At 38.0% G+C, this 16,149-nt stretch overlaps 1 protein-coding gene across 1 annotated transcript in view; it reads left to right on the forward strand.

Annotated features, from left to right (window-relative positions):
• The window catches only part of LOC116391326 (exostosin-1), a 175,741-nt gene that overhangs the window by 130,984 nt on the left and 28,608 nt on the right, over window positions 1–16,149 (forward strand). Inside the window, exons 5-7 of the mRNA XM_031861821.1 lie at window positions 252–345; window positions 5,488–5,595; window positions 12,824–12,943. Coding sequence (XP_031717681.1) covers window positions 252–345; window positions 5,488–5,595; window positions 12,824–12,943 — 322 coding nt within the window. The remainder of the gene's footprint in view (window positions 1–251; window positions 346–5,487; window positions 5,596–12,823; window positions 12,944–16,149) is intronic.

Below are 16,149 nucleotides of genomic sequence, written 5' to 3' on the forward strand. Positions count from 1 at the left end.
TCTCTCTCTCTCTCTCTCTCTCTCTCTCTCTCTCTCTCTCTCTCTCTGTCATCCTGTCTTCGTCTTTTTTTCTGAAATAGAGGTAAATAGTCTTTATTTACCCTCATATTACCCATTAGAGCAGCTCATTCACGAGGAATAACAAACACCTTACTTTAGTATGTTTTGTTAGTTTTTCTTATTCTTTTGTTTGACCAGGTTTCCTTCCCTCATCCTCTAACCAGATTTTTTTTTTATCTATGTTTGTGTAGGTTTGACTACCAGGAGCTGCTTCATAACTCCAGTTTCTGCCTGGTGCCCCGGGGCCGACGTCTTGGATCCTTCCGCTTTCTGGAGGCACTGCAGGTGTGTGTGGGTGTATATACATTATGTGTATTTTTGCTTCTTTGGGTTATGTGACTGCATACTGTATATCTGTATGTCTGTGTGTGTGTGAGTCTGTGTGTGAGTGTGCGTGTGCACAATGTCGTATCATTTGTTATATGAGCCTGTGTAAAGGCTCTGTTAGAGAAGACTGTTTTTAAGCATACTGACGCCTTAAAGGTCCAGTGTGTTGCATTTAGGGGGATCTTTTGGCAGAAATTAAATATAATATTAATGAGTATGTTTTCCTTAGTTTATAATCCCTTGAAAGTAGTGGTGCAACGGAAAGCTTACGGTACGAATCATATCACAGATCAGAGTCCCGGTTTGGATCACAGGTCGCATCAGCACAAAAGAAAAAAAGGCAGCAAATATAACTTTTAGAGATCCCCGATCATGTTTTTTTTTGCCGCTTCATCTCTAATATCTATTTATATGGGTGTGAAAACATCTCCTTCAAACAACTGGATTTATTCAAGTTTCTCACCAAAACTACATTTTACGAGATTAAACCGTGAAGGGGATCCATACGGATTACGGATCAACAACTGTCCGTTACACCGCAGCTTGAAACTAAAAATCGTAGTTATTTTTGTAACGGGGCAACGTCTCCAACGCTGTTTTCTGTTCTTTTTATACATCCATGTATCCGACAGCTTGTTGAGCTCCAGCTGGGGCACTTCAACAAATCAGAGTTTCTCGTCCTCCTCTCAGCAACAGTTGATCTTATTATTATTGACAATCTGTTATCCACTTGCCACAGAAAAGGCCTGTTTCTGCAGATACACAGAGAAGAGAAACGTCTTCAGACCCCAGATGTGTTCATCTTCCATCAGCACCTTGTTACTTTCTGTCTCTCTGTTGTTTTGACATTAAGTATCAAACGCTGCCCTGCGTCTGCCCCTGGCTGTGTTGTTTACTTTGTTCTTGTTATTCCACACTTTCTAATTAAATATTCTGTTGATGACATGCTCCACACTCTGCCGGTTAGGAATGAAATATGTTGCGCTTGCCTCTGCCTTCGAGCCACATTGAGGAAGAGCTGGAAGGATGTGATATGCATGTTCTACTCAGCACTTTGAAAGTACTTCTAACTGATTTCTCCATTTAGCAGGAAAAGTAAGTAGATCAGCTTGGAGTATTGGTATTAAAAGTTTTTATTATAGAGCTGCTACTTTACATAACTATTTGTTTATTAGGGACAACAAATCAAAAGGCAAATTTTGACCTGCAGTCTATGGACAGGTTATACATTTAACAGCACAAACAAGACAAGGTGCCATCATCCTCTATGTAGTCTGTATTTGGCATTTTTGTGACCATATAGTCTTCACTGTTTTTGGTCAAAAGTAATGAGCAAGTGGAGGATGAACTTTGTGGTTTCATTAGAAAAGGTTGTTTTTTTTTTAAGACAAGAAGCACAAAGCAATAGGTAGAATGATTGGCAGAAAAAAATGGGCAGTACTTAAAGTAATTAAGTAATTAAATGCAAGCCAATTATTTTAATGGATTCTTTTTTAGCAAATCAGACCAGAATAGAGGAAAAGAAACGACAACAAAAAGAGGAAAATAAGTCCTCTCTGCAAAGGTAATGCTAATCAACATTTAGAGGACATGTAAGAGGATGACAGTGAGAAAAGACAAGAAAAGAAAAAGTCATCTCACAAAGGCAGACTAATCACACCAGTGACAGGTCACTGATCATGCACTCGGCATTTTGTGAATCTCCTTTAATCTCTCAGGTTCACTTGATTGAGAATCCAGTCGAACTTGAACTTTAAATGAAAATACCAGACTTATTGAATTGTTCTGTCCCACGCTCTGCTCTACTTGAGGCCTCGCAGATGAATCATACCATACAGTATGCCATTAAAGTGAATATATCTCATGTATCCCATTTGACATGCGTGACATCCTGAACTCAAAGCAGGACTATGATCACTCCCCATCAGTCCTGATTATCTCTTCTCTCATTAGTAGCATTTATAAGCAGTATGTAATGAACAATAATATTCATGAATATAATATGAGGTGTTTATGAATGTATTTGTTAACAACTATGACTGCTCATGTGACTAGTCTTTAAATATATTCCTTATTAAAAAATCAAATGTGAATTTATTATATTTTAAATGTGTTTATCAGACATGAAAATGTATTTCCTGAATGTGATATTTTAAACAGCATATTTGAAAATATCAATTTCATATTCAATATTACATGTGAATAGGGCCGCGTATTGGCAAGACTCTGATGATATGATACATATCATGATACGGGGGCTAGAATTCAACATATATTGCCACATATTGCAATTGTTTTGCGATAATATGAGCAAGCGCGATATATTGCTTTTTTTTTTTTAATCAAATTTTAGGGAAACTTTCACAGTATAAAGAACCCACTACCAAATGCATAACATCTGAGTAAAAAAGTTTACTCTTTTTCCAATCAGAACAGTGGGATCTGCATTTGCATTCATCACAGTCCCTGCAACATCCAACATCATAGCACTTCTTTTGTGCAGTCTGAGCCACAAATCTTTGCATGTAAACTAGGGAGTCACTCCCACAAAACACAATATCATCATACTTAACTATATCAATGTGTTCTTACACCCCTACATGTGAAACCATTTTTCTCATGTGTTTTGTTTTTTGACTAATCAAAGACATGAATTTCACGTGTTTTTATGATAACACTGTAGAAAATTGTATGTGATAATAAGAACAAATCATGAGATGTAGTTATCGACAAATACATTATACATTTTATATATACAGTAGATATATATATATATATATATATATATATATATCAGAATCAGCTTCATGGCCTTGTATACATGTACATACAAGGAATGATTCTGGTTTTTCCGTTGCTCTCAACGTAGATACACAGAAATAGAAAAATAAACGAAAACAAGGAGAACAAAGTATACAAAGGCAAGCATAAACATTTAACAACTATTTACACATATAAATATATTCACAAAGTATATGCACATAAAACAGCGACAATGAAATGGAGATAAAAGTGCAATGATGCAGAGTGCAAGGATGCTTGAATGAATATAGAAAGATTGTCACAGGATACTTTATGTACATGAGGTAGGTGGAATATATATATTTAGAATTTTTATGGTACCTATACATTTAGAATTTATAGAAATAAATTTAGAATTTAGGTACCGGATTATTGCATGCAGATTTGTTTCTGTATGATTAAGTGTTCATCAGAGTGACTGCCAGTGATAGCCATAAATATGGCTTTAATAAACTCCAACGGCCCTCACTGAAATTAAAAATATAATTTACATGAATGTCCTAACCGAAACAGCAGCCACAAACAAAAGTTTTAAAACAGTTAACATATATTTCAAGGAATTAGATCCAAAATAAAAATATGAATTTCACAACAAAGCACATAAAGCACAGATCAAAAGTATGAAATAAGAGCATACATGTAACACAACAAGTTATAACAGCATAAAGACTATAGATTAAGACTCTTTTAAATAAATACATGAAATAGGTGCATGTAAATAAAACACAGTCACAGTGTGTCTTCAATTCCAAGTAATGGTTTAAACACACTGAGAGATAAATTGGCATGCCTCCAATTCAAAGAGAAGTTATTTAACAGCTTCAAAGGAAATAGGTTCTTTATTTCTTATATCTGACTTAAAATGTCCTAAATCATGCTAACAGCTACGTTATAGTGTGTTGTAAACCCTTCATTAAACCTTGATATACTGGCTTAACATGTTTAAAGTTCAGAGCTCAGGTTTGAACTGGCATACTTATAATGCATTCAATTTGATTATAAGTTACTCTTAGTGGTTGTTGTTTGCTTGGAGGAAAGTAAAAACTAAACAATGTATGTAAGAACAACGCACAAAGCATTGTAAATTAATGTTTTACTTTACTTAGAGCGAACAATGACTCAGTTTCTTATAATCACATTGCTTACAAAATACTTGACCTTATATGTACCATTTAAAAATGCTTTGTAACATATTATTATTGTTATAAAGCATTATGAAGCTTTAATTATACAGTGTTATAAGCAGATTATAATGCATTATAGAAGAGGGCGTTACAGAGAGTGTTACCCATTCCTCTTTCCCACCATTCGAGGGTTAAAAAAGTAAAACCATTGCTTTACAAACTTGCCCATTTTCTTTTTTATATACTTTTACTGTTCAGCACCATCAACTCTACAACTTGCTGTTGTAGATGTGTAAAAAGCTTTGACTTATTCCCATTAATTGAATATTTTTTATACAACTTAAACTGAGAATTCAATGAAAGTACACCAGATAGACATAGATGAGGTGTGAAATATGAGATAGCGGAAGAAATTATCCAGAAAACTGCATATTTTCCAGTTGAATAAGTACACAGTGTAATAGTGCAGCAGAGTGCACAATCAACTGCTATCCATTAACCACGAATGAAGAACACTTTCACAAGCCTCATGGGAAAATAACTGTACAGCAACACATAGGGGATCCTGTGGGAAATGAAGCCCGATGAATTAAATCACATTAATGAAATATTGATGCATGCAGGGAAAATAAAAAAAAACGAAAAAAAAACACTTGTCCTTAGTCTTTTGGCAACACTGTTTGTTTCTGCAAACAGTGTTTCTCACTTGGAAAATGTTGAAAGAGTCTCGTCAGAGAGAAACTACCTAAGAGGATAAATCCCTCTGTGGAGGGGAAATCGATCCCTCCCAGTGCTCTGCTTTCAACTTCTGGTTAGACTTCATGTGTTACTGGGATTTTTCTCCCTCTCTCTCAAGCTGTGAAAACATCTCAACAGAGAGCGTTTTATTTCTTCTTTGAGGCAAAACAATCCTCTGACAGAAAAACACCATTTGTTAATATCTAACAATAACATCCAGTACAAATTAACACTGTAGACAAAATATGTCCCTAAAACAAGTACACAAGGACAGAAGGTTGGGTTCATCATCATTAAAAATAGTTGTATTAATGTGAACACTGACTATGTTTGACTACCCCTACTCCATTCCTAAATGATGTTATGTAAAGATTGTTTCCTGCCCTCTATTGTTTATTCAACTCCACTTTTTCTCTCACTTCTCTCTCTCTAACAGGCGGCTTGCATCCCGGTTATTCTGAGCAACGGCTGGGAGCTTCCCTTCTCTGAAGTCATCGACTGGAGGAAAGCCGCCATCATTGGAGATGAGAGACTTCTGTTACAGGTAAAAAGCATGAACGAATGGGTTTTACAGCAAGGAAAGAGCATGCAAAGAAGAGACAAAGAGGGATGCATATTGCTTTTTATATCATACGGTCACAGAAGATACGTGGATGGAACAACGTATGCTGCGCAACGTGCATTGAGTGGGCCCCCACGCGTGCATATTCACTGCAGGAAGAGGCAGCATTGTGTTTATCAGACGTCAAATTAGCAGTCATAGTTGTTGACAACAATTATCTGAAATTGATATGCGCCAAAAAACACACACTTTGACAAGCTGATCGTGCTGTAGCTCCCAGGTATTTCGAACCCTTGATGCAGGTTAGGAAAAGCCACCAATAAGTAAACTGGACGAAGAGGGCAAATCATAGAAATAGTACCGAAGTGGAACGGACATTCAATCAACGTGGCAGGATGGTCAGAGCTGCGACCAATTTAATGTGTAGCGCTGCCGTTGCAAAGAAGGTAGCGGGCTACTTCCATGTAAACTTCTGTGTAAACCGAGGCGAGGACTCACCAGGACTTACTCACGCCGGTGTGAGCGTTTCTTTTGAATACTCCTATTCTGCGTCTATGAGGCAAACCCTCGTCACACTTTACAGAATTGAAAGATAAAATGTGCCCGTTTCAGTGTCCGTTCAATAATTGTCATCTCTGACTCCAGACCCCCTCCTGGGCAATCACAATGATCCAACTGGGTCTGATTCAAACACAGACGCATGACACATAGATCAGGAATTGCTGTTAAAATGTAAAGGAACACACGTGTGCTCCAAATATATAAAGAAATTGGGATGTATTTTATGAATAGTGACTGGTTCTGTCACGTGGTACAACAACAGATGGGTTTCTGAGCAGAACATCTGACAGAATAACTGAGAGTTCAGTATTATCAACATGAGTAGTTGTATTTATGGGTGGAATAAGGTCATTTCAGCTCAGAGTGTATATAATTAACTATTAGCATCTATCAACCCATAACTGACGTGTAGTGGGAAATCGAATTGCTGTCGTGTCGCTTTTAGTAAATTGTATTTTATTCCGACATGACAGCTGAGATATTCACAGTCACACACACCTCCGCCAGGAACTATTTTTATCTGAGACAGATTATTCTACAATTGGATCTCCTTCTGTTCCTTTTAATTACAGCAGCGTGCAGGAGTAGTGATATTTACATTCTCTAATTACTCTCTATATTTCCACGTGCCGCCTGCATGACCTATGCAGCCACCTGGACAGTGTGTGCTTGTTAGAGACTGTATGTGTCTCCCTGTAATTAACATGTCCCCCATCAGCCCTCTATCAGCGCCGTCTAACAATGATGTGAATTTAACTCACTGTGAATGACACAATAACAGAAAAGGCATCATTAAAAGTATTACAAACTTGGCTTTTAAACGAAATAAAGCATCTTTGTTATCATAAAACATTACTGAGACCCACAATGATGCACTAATGTTGTCAGAGGCTTTTGTTGTGTGGTTTGTTCCCTTCAACAAAACAAAACCATCTGTCTAAAAGCGTGCTAATTGTTGGTTGAGATAATATGTGTGAAGTAAGTATAGTGTTTTTGAATCGGTGAAACAATGATGGTGTTCATATGTAGGCTATTACAGGGGTTGAACAAAACAAGCATTTTTCCATTTTTTTGTCATCATTTTGAGTGATGCAGATTGATGCACTGGTGAAGATTGTTTGTTGTTGTACCAGAGTGCTTCCTCTCCTCCTTCATTGCCTTAAGAACAGGTTGAAAAAAATCTTTCAAAGTTCTTTAAAAAGATGGAAAGAAAGGCAGAACATTTTTTTTTTTCTCATCTGTAAACAGCCACAGTTCCCATCTTAGAGATATAATTGATGCTAGAATAGATGGTCCAGAGGGATGAATGATTAAGGCCATAGATATTCAGTCTAGTTGGAGTAAGATGCTAGCTGACTCCCCCCTAAAGTTCAATGTGACTTCACATCGAGCTTTACTGGTTACTGGAGAGCCATATGAAATATCTGCTGTTTTTGGCCAAAGTAGCAAAGTCGTATTTTGGTAAGAACATCGAGTTTTGTTCCTGTGACGGTAAAATGTGAAGTTTGATTGCTATTTTTCTCCATTAATAACAGACGCTGTGTTTTTCATATCATGGTGCGTTTAGTTGCAATGGAAAGAATTTCTACATTTCAACATTTTATTGTAGAAAAATGATACCAGATATTTTGAACACAACTTGCTTGTATATTTACAATGTTTATATTTGTACGACATAATAGTTACAATACTTCTTAACAAGAAAAAGTTTTGAGGAACATACAGTTGGTTTACGGATTCTAAAAGCTGAATACCTCCAAACACTACAACATTCATATCTTCTATAAATAGACCATGTTCCATTTGTAACTACTCCACGGGGTTGTTCATTGTAAATTATTGAAGTCATTTTTTACAATTACGTTTATTACATTGTAGATTCAGTATCTCAGTGTTTTTAACTGTAGCTGGACAAAAAAAGCAATTTGAAGATATCACCTTGGACTCTGGGAAAAGGTGATTTTATCGACTAAATGGGTTCGTCCGAAATATAATAAATTAATTGATAATCTAAATCAACAAAGGGCATAGATATACATCTAATTTATGGATCCTAAAATGTAGTTTTACTGCAACAGCATGCATCAAAACATCATGTTTTCACACGCAAAATATATTTCATATAGACATTAAATCACTTTTCACATGCAACATTTGAGACATGCCGATGTGTCGACATGTTTACATGTGATGTCTTATGTTTTACAAAGGAACTGTCCAAAAAAGAATGTGCCCACATGTTGATTTACTAGAAGTAAAAATATGTTTTACATGTAAGCTTTAATAAATACTAGTTGTACAGAACAGGTTAATGGGTGTGGCACGCTTCCCAAACTTTGAGGACACTTTCAAGGAGCTTAATTTTTTTCCTGCAGTACTGAGACAAGCTGGCAAGATGGCAAGAGTTCAAGCCGTTCCTGGAAATAAAGTGTCAGGATAGACTCCGTCAAGCTCAGGATATGGCTTTATGGCACAACTGAACTGAGTCATTAAAAGCATTAAATTACCCAAAAAACATTTAATTATTCAATGGCAGCATCTGTACAGTATAATGGGAATACAATAACAAACCTGTTTGTGGTTGGTAAACAGATTCTGGATGCTAGCCCTCTTTGTCTTTCTCTCTCTCTCTCTCTCTCTCTTTCTCTCTCTCTCTCTCTCTCTCTCTCTCACACACACACACACACATGCACACACAAACTCATTGTGCATTGCAACATTGGAGCTCTAACACCTGGTGAGAGAGTTGAATCTCATTACTTTCAATTACATCACTGAGAACTGCAATACCTGGCTGTTTAATATGTAGAGTTTCGATTCCCCCTGTGGAAAAGTGACATGCACAACACAAATGTGCGCACGGACACACACAATGCCCCTGCTGAGAAACATAAACACTATTAGAGTCAATCGAGGGGAAGAGAATTGAGCTGATTTGATTGGTGTTGTTTATATTCCACCTCTGAGAGCTGAACAATTAAAGCTCGCTCTGCTGTCTGCGGATGATCCCACTGACGTCAGCAGCAACACAACCTTCAATACTGTGTCTTCAGACTGGGACTCTCATTTTGACTTTTTTGTTTTCACCAGCTAAACTGTTAATCTTGTATAATCAAGTAGTTTAAATCTGCATAACAATATTTCAAAGTCAGAAAATGAAATACGATCCAGAAAGTCTAAACAGGAGAAATGCGGTGTTCGTGTTACGGAGAAATTAACTGGGAAAGTGTGCTTGTATTACACGTATTTGATTGGTCAACGCAGCACCTAGGCCGATGACGGTGCCTTGCGTTGAACTCAAAAGTTAAGTCAGGTTGAACTTATTTTCAACCCACTGCTAAAACCTGGCCCCTTTTAAATATACGAGGGGGCTGAGTTTTTCAGGCTGTGTTGTTGTGTGTCTGAATGCAGCCTTACAGCAGTTCACTATGAACTGCAGTTTTAAGATAAAACCTTCATCTGGAGGGAAATTGCTGTGTGAGCAACTGCATTACAAAGTTGAAAAGAGTGCAAATAAACAAAATACAAACCAAATTTAGCTCTAGCGTAAGTTCAGTCAGGAAGACTATACTCTTGCATGGCTAAGCCCGTAGTTTAGTTCTTATACAGCCATCAGTCATTCACTTCTCACGTATGCTCACTCATTAATTTCCTTGCTGTCATTGTTCGGGGCTGTCAATCATGATATCGGCTGTTTAGATCAGCTGGTCTCCTCTATCCAATAGCACAACAGAACAATTATATCATTAGCCTATCATCTTGCTTGCGTCTCTTTTTTTTAATATGACTGTCTCTCTACCTTCAGTTCGTTCATGCTGCTGTTATGCTCCCCTCCACCTCCCCATCTCCGCCCAGTCTTTGCAGATCCATCAGCTTGATCAACTCATCCTTCTATCAGTCTCATCATCCACCACCACCACTGTCTGGACTCCACGGGGGATTTATCTTGCTGCTGCTCAGGGCAGACGCCCTTCGGTTACAATTCTCCCTGTAGAGTCCAAGCGCCAAAGACTCTGTCAAGACTTTATCTTCACATATCATCTGTTAATAATTAACTATTATCTTTCTTCATCTGACTTTTCTCTCCTGATTGAAATGTAGTCAATGCCAGGCGTGTAAACGGGTAAAAAATAGTTGTCGTAAACACAATTGTGATATAAGTGGTTAAAAGTGAATTTAAAATACACACATGCCAAAAGTAAACAGTTAATGGTGAATATCATGAATAAACTATCTGATGATAGTTCCCCATCATATACTGTAAGTTCTACATAAACCTTTGGGTTTGGAGGAACACACGGTATTTCAGTGGAAAATGAGTTAAGAACATCCAAGACAGGCCCATCGTTACTTGCAGCTGCCTCATAAGGCATCAATAAGTTGTGGGAGAAGCTCATTGATCACAATGAGAGATGGAGCCAAGCATCTGATTGATTGATTAGAAGTTATTGGGCTCCGCGTCATGCCTAACAACGCCCCTTAGCTGATGTTAGATCCCTGTAAATCTCGGCCCTTTCGTGGCTTGATGCGTTATTTCAGCACTATCGGTCACTATTCCACTGACTGTGTTGGCCCTTTATCTTTCGGTGAAAAGGTTTTGGGTTGTTGGCCATAACACCGGTCCTGGGCTCCACCAACACCTCTTGATGACTGATGATGCTCTTCAGAACCATTGGCTTCAGCGCTACTCATTCCCCTTTCAGCTTCATTGTCAAGCTGAGCTGGGCAGCTAAGGTCCTCTGTCTGACCTCATCGAGGAGGTAGTTTGTTTTTCTCCAAACTGTGCATCAAGAGAGAGTCCTGCTCTGTCTTCCTTGGCACATCAGGATGTTTAGCTCCCTGGTCAGGTTGGCAGGATCCTTGTCCCCCTTGATTTCATCCCGCCACTGCTTCTTCCCGGGGGGGGGGGTTTCTGCTGCAAGGCACAAGCCAGCTGCTCATGTCCTTCATGACAATGTGAGCTGGGACCTTGTCTTGCCAGCAGGTCTGCAGAGTTTGTTGGTACATTGCCGGTACAGAACTTGATATTAATCCAAGGAAAATAAATGAACAATCATTAATACCTTTCGGGATATATATGATGTATGATGGATGTGATGATGGATTTATATGATGTCCAGCAAGTTGATTTAACACAGCAGTGATAGAAACGTAGTTTTTTAGGTTTTCTGTTCTTGATGATGTTACCATGTTATAGGAGTGACAGCGACTGGAAAGATTTGGCAAAGGAGCTCCGTTGTAGTGCTGAAGTAAGTGATTGAGGTACAGGAAATGAATCGGTGACAGATTTGACTGTAGATTATTTGTTTAAAAGCGCAATGTGTAGAATTCAGTGGCATCTAGTGGTGAGGTTACAGATTGAAACCAACTAAACACCCCTCACTCTCCAAGCGTGTCGCTCGGAGAACTACGTTGCGCTTCAAGTAACGTAAAAACGCGAAAGGCCATCCCGGGAGCCAGAGTTTGGATTGTGCTTTCTGGGCTACAGTAGAATCATGGCGCTGCAACATGGCAGACTCGGAGAAGAGGACCCACTCCCTATAGAATTGTGAAGGGCTCATTCTAAGCTACCGAATACACCATTCAAAACCTTTCCCAGTTTCCGGTGATTATACACTAATGAAAACATGAATATTATATTCCATTTCCATTAAATCCCGCTAAGTCCTACATTCTGTTCCTTTAAGTCATTTATCAAGTCTTAAACTAAATTCTAAATTGTAAGGATGACTTCATCTTTTTTTTCAAACGTCACACTGGGTTTAGGAAAATTGAGACATTTTTCAATATTTCCTTAAGTTTTAAAGACTTAAAAGATAAACTTTTAAAGATAAAAAAGCAGTTCTCCTCTAATGGAGTGAGGTGCTTCTTTACTTGCAAGGGGGTTTGTGGAAGGATTCTGCTCAGCTGACTTGAAACAATAGCAGTAAAAATATACAGTATTCATATCTGATATTAGGAGGAAAATAAACATACAAATAACATTGTAAAATGATGTGAGGCATGATCTTTACAATATTTCTTGTTACAATCAACAACAAAGTACTAGCTACAGCACAACAGGCTGACCGCACCATCCAGCAACCTGAGTCAGCCATAACACGTGTGTGTGTGTGTGTGCGTGTGTGTGTGTGTGTGTGTGGCAGCTTCGGTCCCTCCATGTGGTGTCAGTATGCAAACTTTCATTCTAGGATCAATTAGTCTTGTAGTATGACTTTTTTTTAAATATCCATATCATTTTTAAAGTATATCCATATAATAATAGAAAATAACCTAGGTAAAATAACCTGTTTTAACTACTCTTTCTAGTCAACACTTCATAGTATCTACCACATTGTGTCAAAAGAGTATTAGAGTCGTAGAGCAGGTGGTTTAGTTACCTAAATGTCCTGTAAGCTCGTTGACAGACAGAGTGAGATGTGGGGGTAGAAGAGTCTTGAGGAAAGGAGGAATTTCCTCTAATCTTGCCCCTCTAATCACGTCGACAAAATTACTTATTCCTCCTCCACCTGTCTGCTGGTGCTCTGATTTCTATTCTTTTTTCTTCCACACTGGTTCTCATCCTCTCACTCGACATTGTTTAACATCTAACTCAATCTAGCTCACTGTCATTTTTGTCCTCTGGCTTTTCTTCCCTCTCTTCCTCCAGGTTCCCTCCATTACCCGGTCTGTGGGCCGTGACAGGATCTTGGCTCTCCGCCAACAGACTCAGTTCCTCTGGGACGCCTACTTTTCTTCTGTAACCAAAATCGTCTTAACTACTCTGGAGGTAAGCTCATGGGAGAGAAATGGTCTTTATGTGAGTTTTGGATTTAGTTTTGTCAGGAGAGCTTGAACTCAACCAAACTGCGCTGTCTTTTTCTATATACTGTACATCGCCGCTGGCTATGCCTCACCTCCCAAAGATAAACTTTTAAAAGAAATCTTTCTCCAGTTGTCAGTCATATTTTTCTAAAGGTTTAGCTGAATGTGCCCCCTCTTTTCCAGCAATGTTCTGCTTCATATTCATACATTTCCACCTCTTCTAAGAGTAACCACAGTATAGCTCCACTCAAGTAATTGTGGGCTGCTTTTCTTGCTTAAGGCCACCTCATAAAAAGTTTTTGATGGAGTTTTGAGGTTAGTGTTTAATTTTTGTTGCTTTTTACAAAACAGCCTTTTTTTTCCACCACCCTTTCAGTCAGCTCATATAAATCATCTCAAATACAACTTCACAACCCTTGAACTGTCAGATCCGAGGTTGCTGTGACTTCTTTTGACTTTTCATAAGCACGAGTGCATATTTTCTACTTTAAGGTAAATGTTTACACACACACACACACACACACACACACACACACTCACATGACCCATAAATGGTGATGTTTTAATCAGCTAAATTCTCATTTTGGTCACTTGGAGTCAGTGGAGCAAGCTGACACTGACATGTTATCACCTTGTAAATGTGGGTTTTTCTAATTTGGCATGGCAAACATGTTATTTACACATTCACCAGACACAAAGCAACATTGTCATTTATTCAGAGTCTGATAATCATTTCCCTTTTATGTATTGGTCTCCACCAACTGCCGCTAAAGCTCTGCTATGTTCACCAGGTAGCACATAATCAGCTTTGCATCTGCAAACAAAGTCATTTGATCCATTGTTAATATGAAAACATTGAATAGTGCAGCTTTAAATAATTCTACGGAGTCTACTGTTCATTGGTTAGATTGACATATGAAAGGTAGAAAGACACTGCATCTTTACACTGAAAAATATTATTTATAGCAAATGTTGTGACATTTGCTATTATTGGGTTAATAGGATTAGGCCATCATTTGTCCATCTTATTGACGTACAGTATAAGCAAGAACTTAATATAACCTTACATCTTAGAACTAAATTAATTTAAACCTATTTCAACAGTATGTCATGAAATACAACTAACAATGCTGGTAAATATTAAGAAGGAGGGCATTTATGCTTTTGACAAAGAAAAGTTAGATTTTGACATGTAGACTGGAAACCAGCCTTTTGACGCCTGAAATCCAATCCAATGTGAGCATGAGGGGCCAAATGTAAAGGAGGTCTGTACACCCTGGATGCCCTCAAGTTAGAGAGGATGCAGTGTGTGTGTGTGTGTGTGTGGGTGGGTGTATCTGCCTGCTCTCAGGACTAGAATGCTAGAGGGTTTCTCATTAAATGACCTCGCCAGCTCAAGTGTAGAGGATGAACTTGGAGAAGGAACCTTCCTCCTCTCATTTTACTCTCTATTGTTGTTGGTTCACTACAGCCTTGATTCAGTCCTCGGGGACTATTTGCTCTCCGTAGCATCTCTGAATACAGATGCAGAACATAATAATCCTCTTAATTACCACCATCATCATCGCATAAACACCAGCACAATCGCTGTGATCCCTCGTGTAGCACACAAAATCGTTTGCAATCATCGTCACGTTCTATCATCATTTGCGTCATTGCAATAACACTGAAGTCACCATCGCAATTCAACTTCAGGCTTGTTCAGATTAGGGTCCTCAACAAAACAATATAATTACGAACATAGGACATCACTATTATTATCTTTAGCGTACACATTAGAATTTAATTACAGTATTTTGTCCTCAATTGTAGACATGTTGTATAAAAGAGTGTGACCATGCATGTTTTTCAACACATCAATTTGAGGTTAATTGTCATACATTATATCATTTGACGCATCACACTCCAAGATAGAAACAAGTTTCTTAATCAATCCCTATTGCAAAGGTAGAGCTTTTATTACAAATAAGATGAGATAAGATAATCCTTTATTAGTCCCACAGTGGGGGAAATTTACAATATCACTAATTGGAAAACCTAGCTCATTAATATTAGTCTTTTTTACAGATATTTTTACATATTTTTTTACTTATGCTAATCTCAGCGCAGATAAACCAAACGATCGAGATCCATGTTTCAAAGCAAATCTGTATATCTTTTGATTAACATTGGCCACAAGTAGCAATTACAGGATAATGCTAAATGCTATATACAGTGTAGTGCTGGAAGAGTCATTATGTCAGCAAACTGGCTGAGTAATGAGTTACACAGTGAAAGCCAACAGTAGCAACAAAGCCCCTGAATGTCTTATACTGAGCAAGGGTGTCTTTTACCAACAAATGAAACGTGTTATTTGTGCTTTCAAAATGAACATACTCTCCCTTTAACACACATCGAGATTTGTTTTGTTTTGATATATTTATTGATTTTAAATTGTTTATCATATAAACACAAAAAGCTAAGCAGATATAATAAAATACATGACTAAGACGCAGAAAATAGAAATAAAAGAATACAAACAATATGTGTTCATCATACTGCCATACAACAGCTGCATTTCTTCAGTACAGTGAACTCTTTGGTGCTTAGTTACCATGCATTAAGTGTCCTCATATTTCTGGTGTGTCTGTGGGGGGGGCTTTAGAAGCTTTTCAGTGGCCAGGCAGCTTAATTGGCTCCTCAGCAACTGATCAATAGTTGGTGCTTTACTTGATCAGGATTCAGGATGACAAAGGAAGAACCAATTTTACCTTTTGATTCTGACAATTTCAGATTATTAGACACAAGATCCAAAGATAGAGATTAAGTTGATGTGAAGCTACGGCATTCAAATTAAGACCATGCTTTGCTGTTCTTGCACTGATGTACTGTCATGTATTCAACTATTTTAGTGGATTAAAGTGATGGTAAAGTGTTTGCATGAAGCCTACTATCTATCGGTACATTGCAGAGAATAACAGAAATGTCCATGTTATAATGTATCTCCACCTTTCAGTTTAATAGCACAAACTTCTCTCAAATTGCAGCATTTTTCTCTTACAATCACAGCACTAACAGCACCTTAGTGCCACCCCCAAATGCCCAGCGCCAACAGGGTATGAAATTAGACAGAAGCCTACTGACAGCCACATACTATTGGCCAGATGTGCTAAAATACTCAGAGCCAGCACG

The sequence above is a fragment of the Anarrhichthys ocellatus genome, unplaced genomic scaffold (genome assembly GCF_004355925.1).
Source record: "Anarrhichthys ocellatus isolate YVR2014 unplaced genomic scaffold, GSC_Weel_1.0 scaffold25, whole genome shotgun sequence".
Lineage (NCBI taxonomy): Eukaryota > Metazoa > Chordata > Actinopteri > Perciformes > Anarhichadidae > Anarrhichthys > Anarrhichthys ocellatus.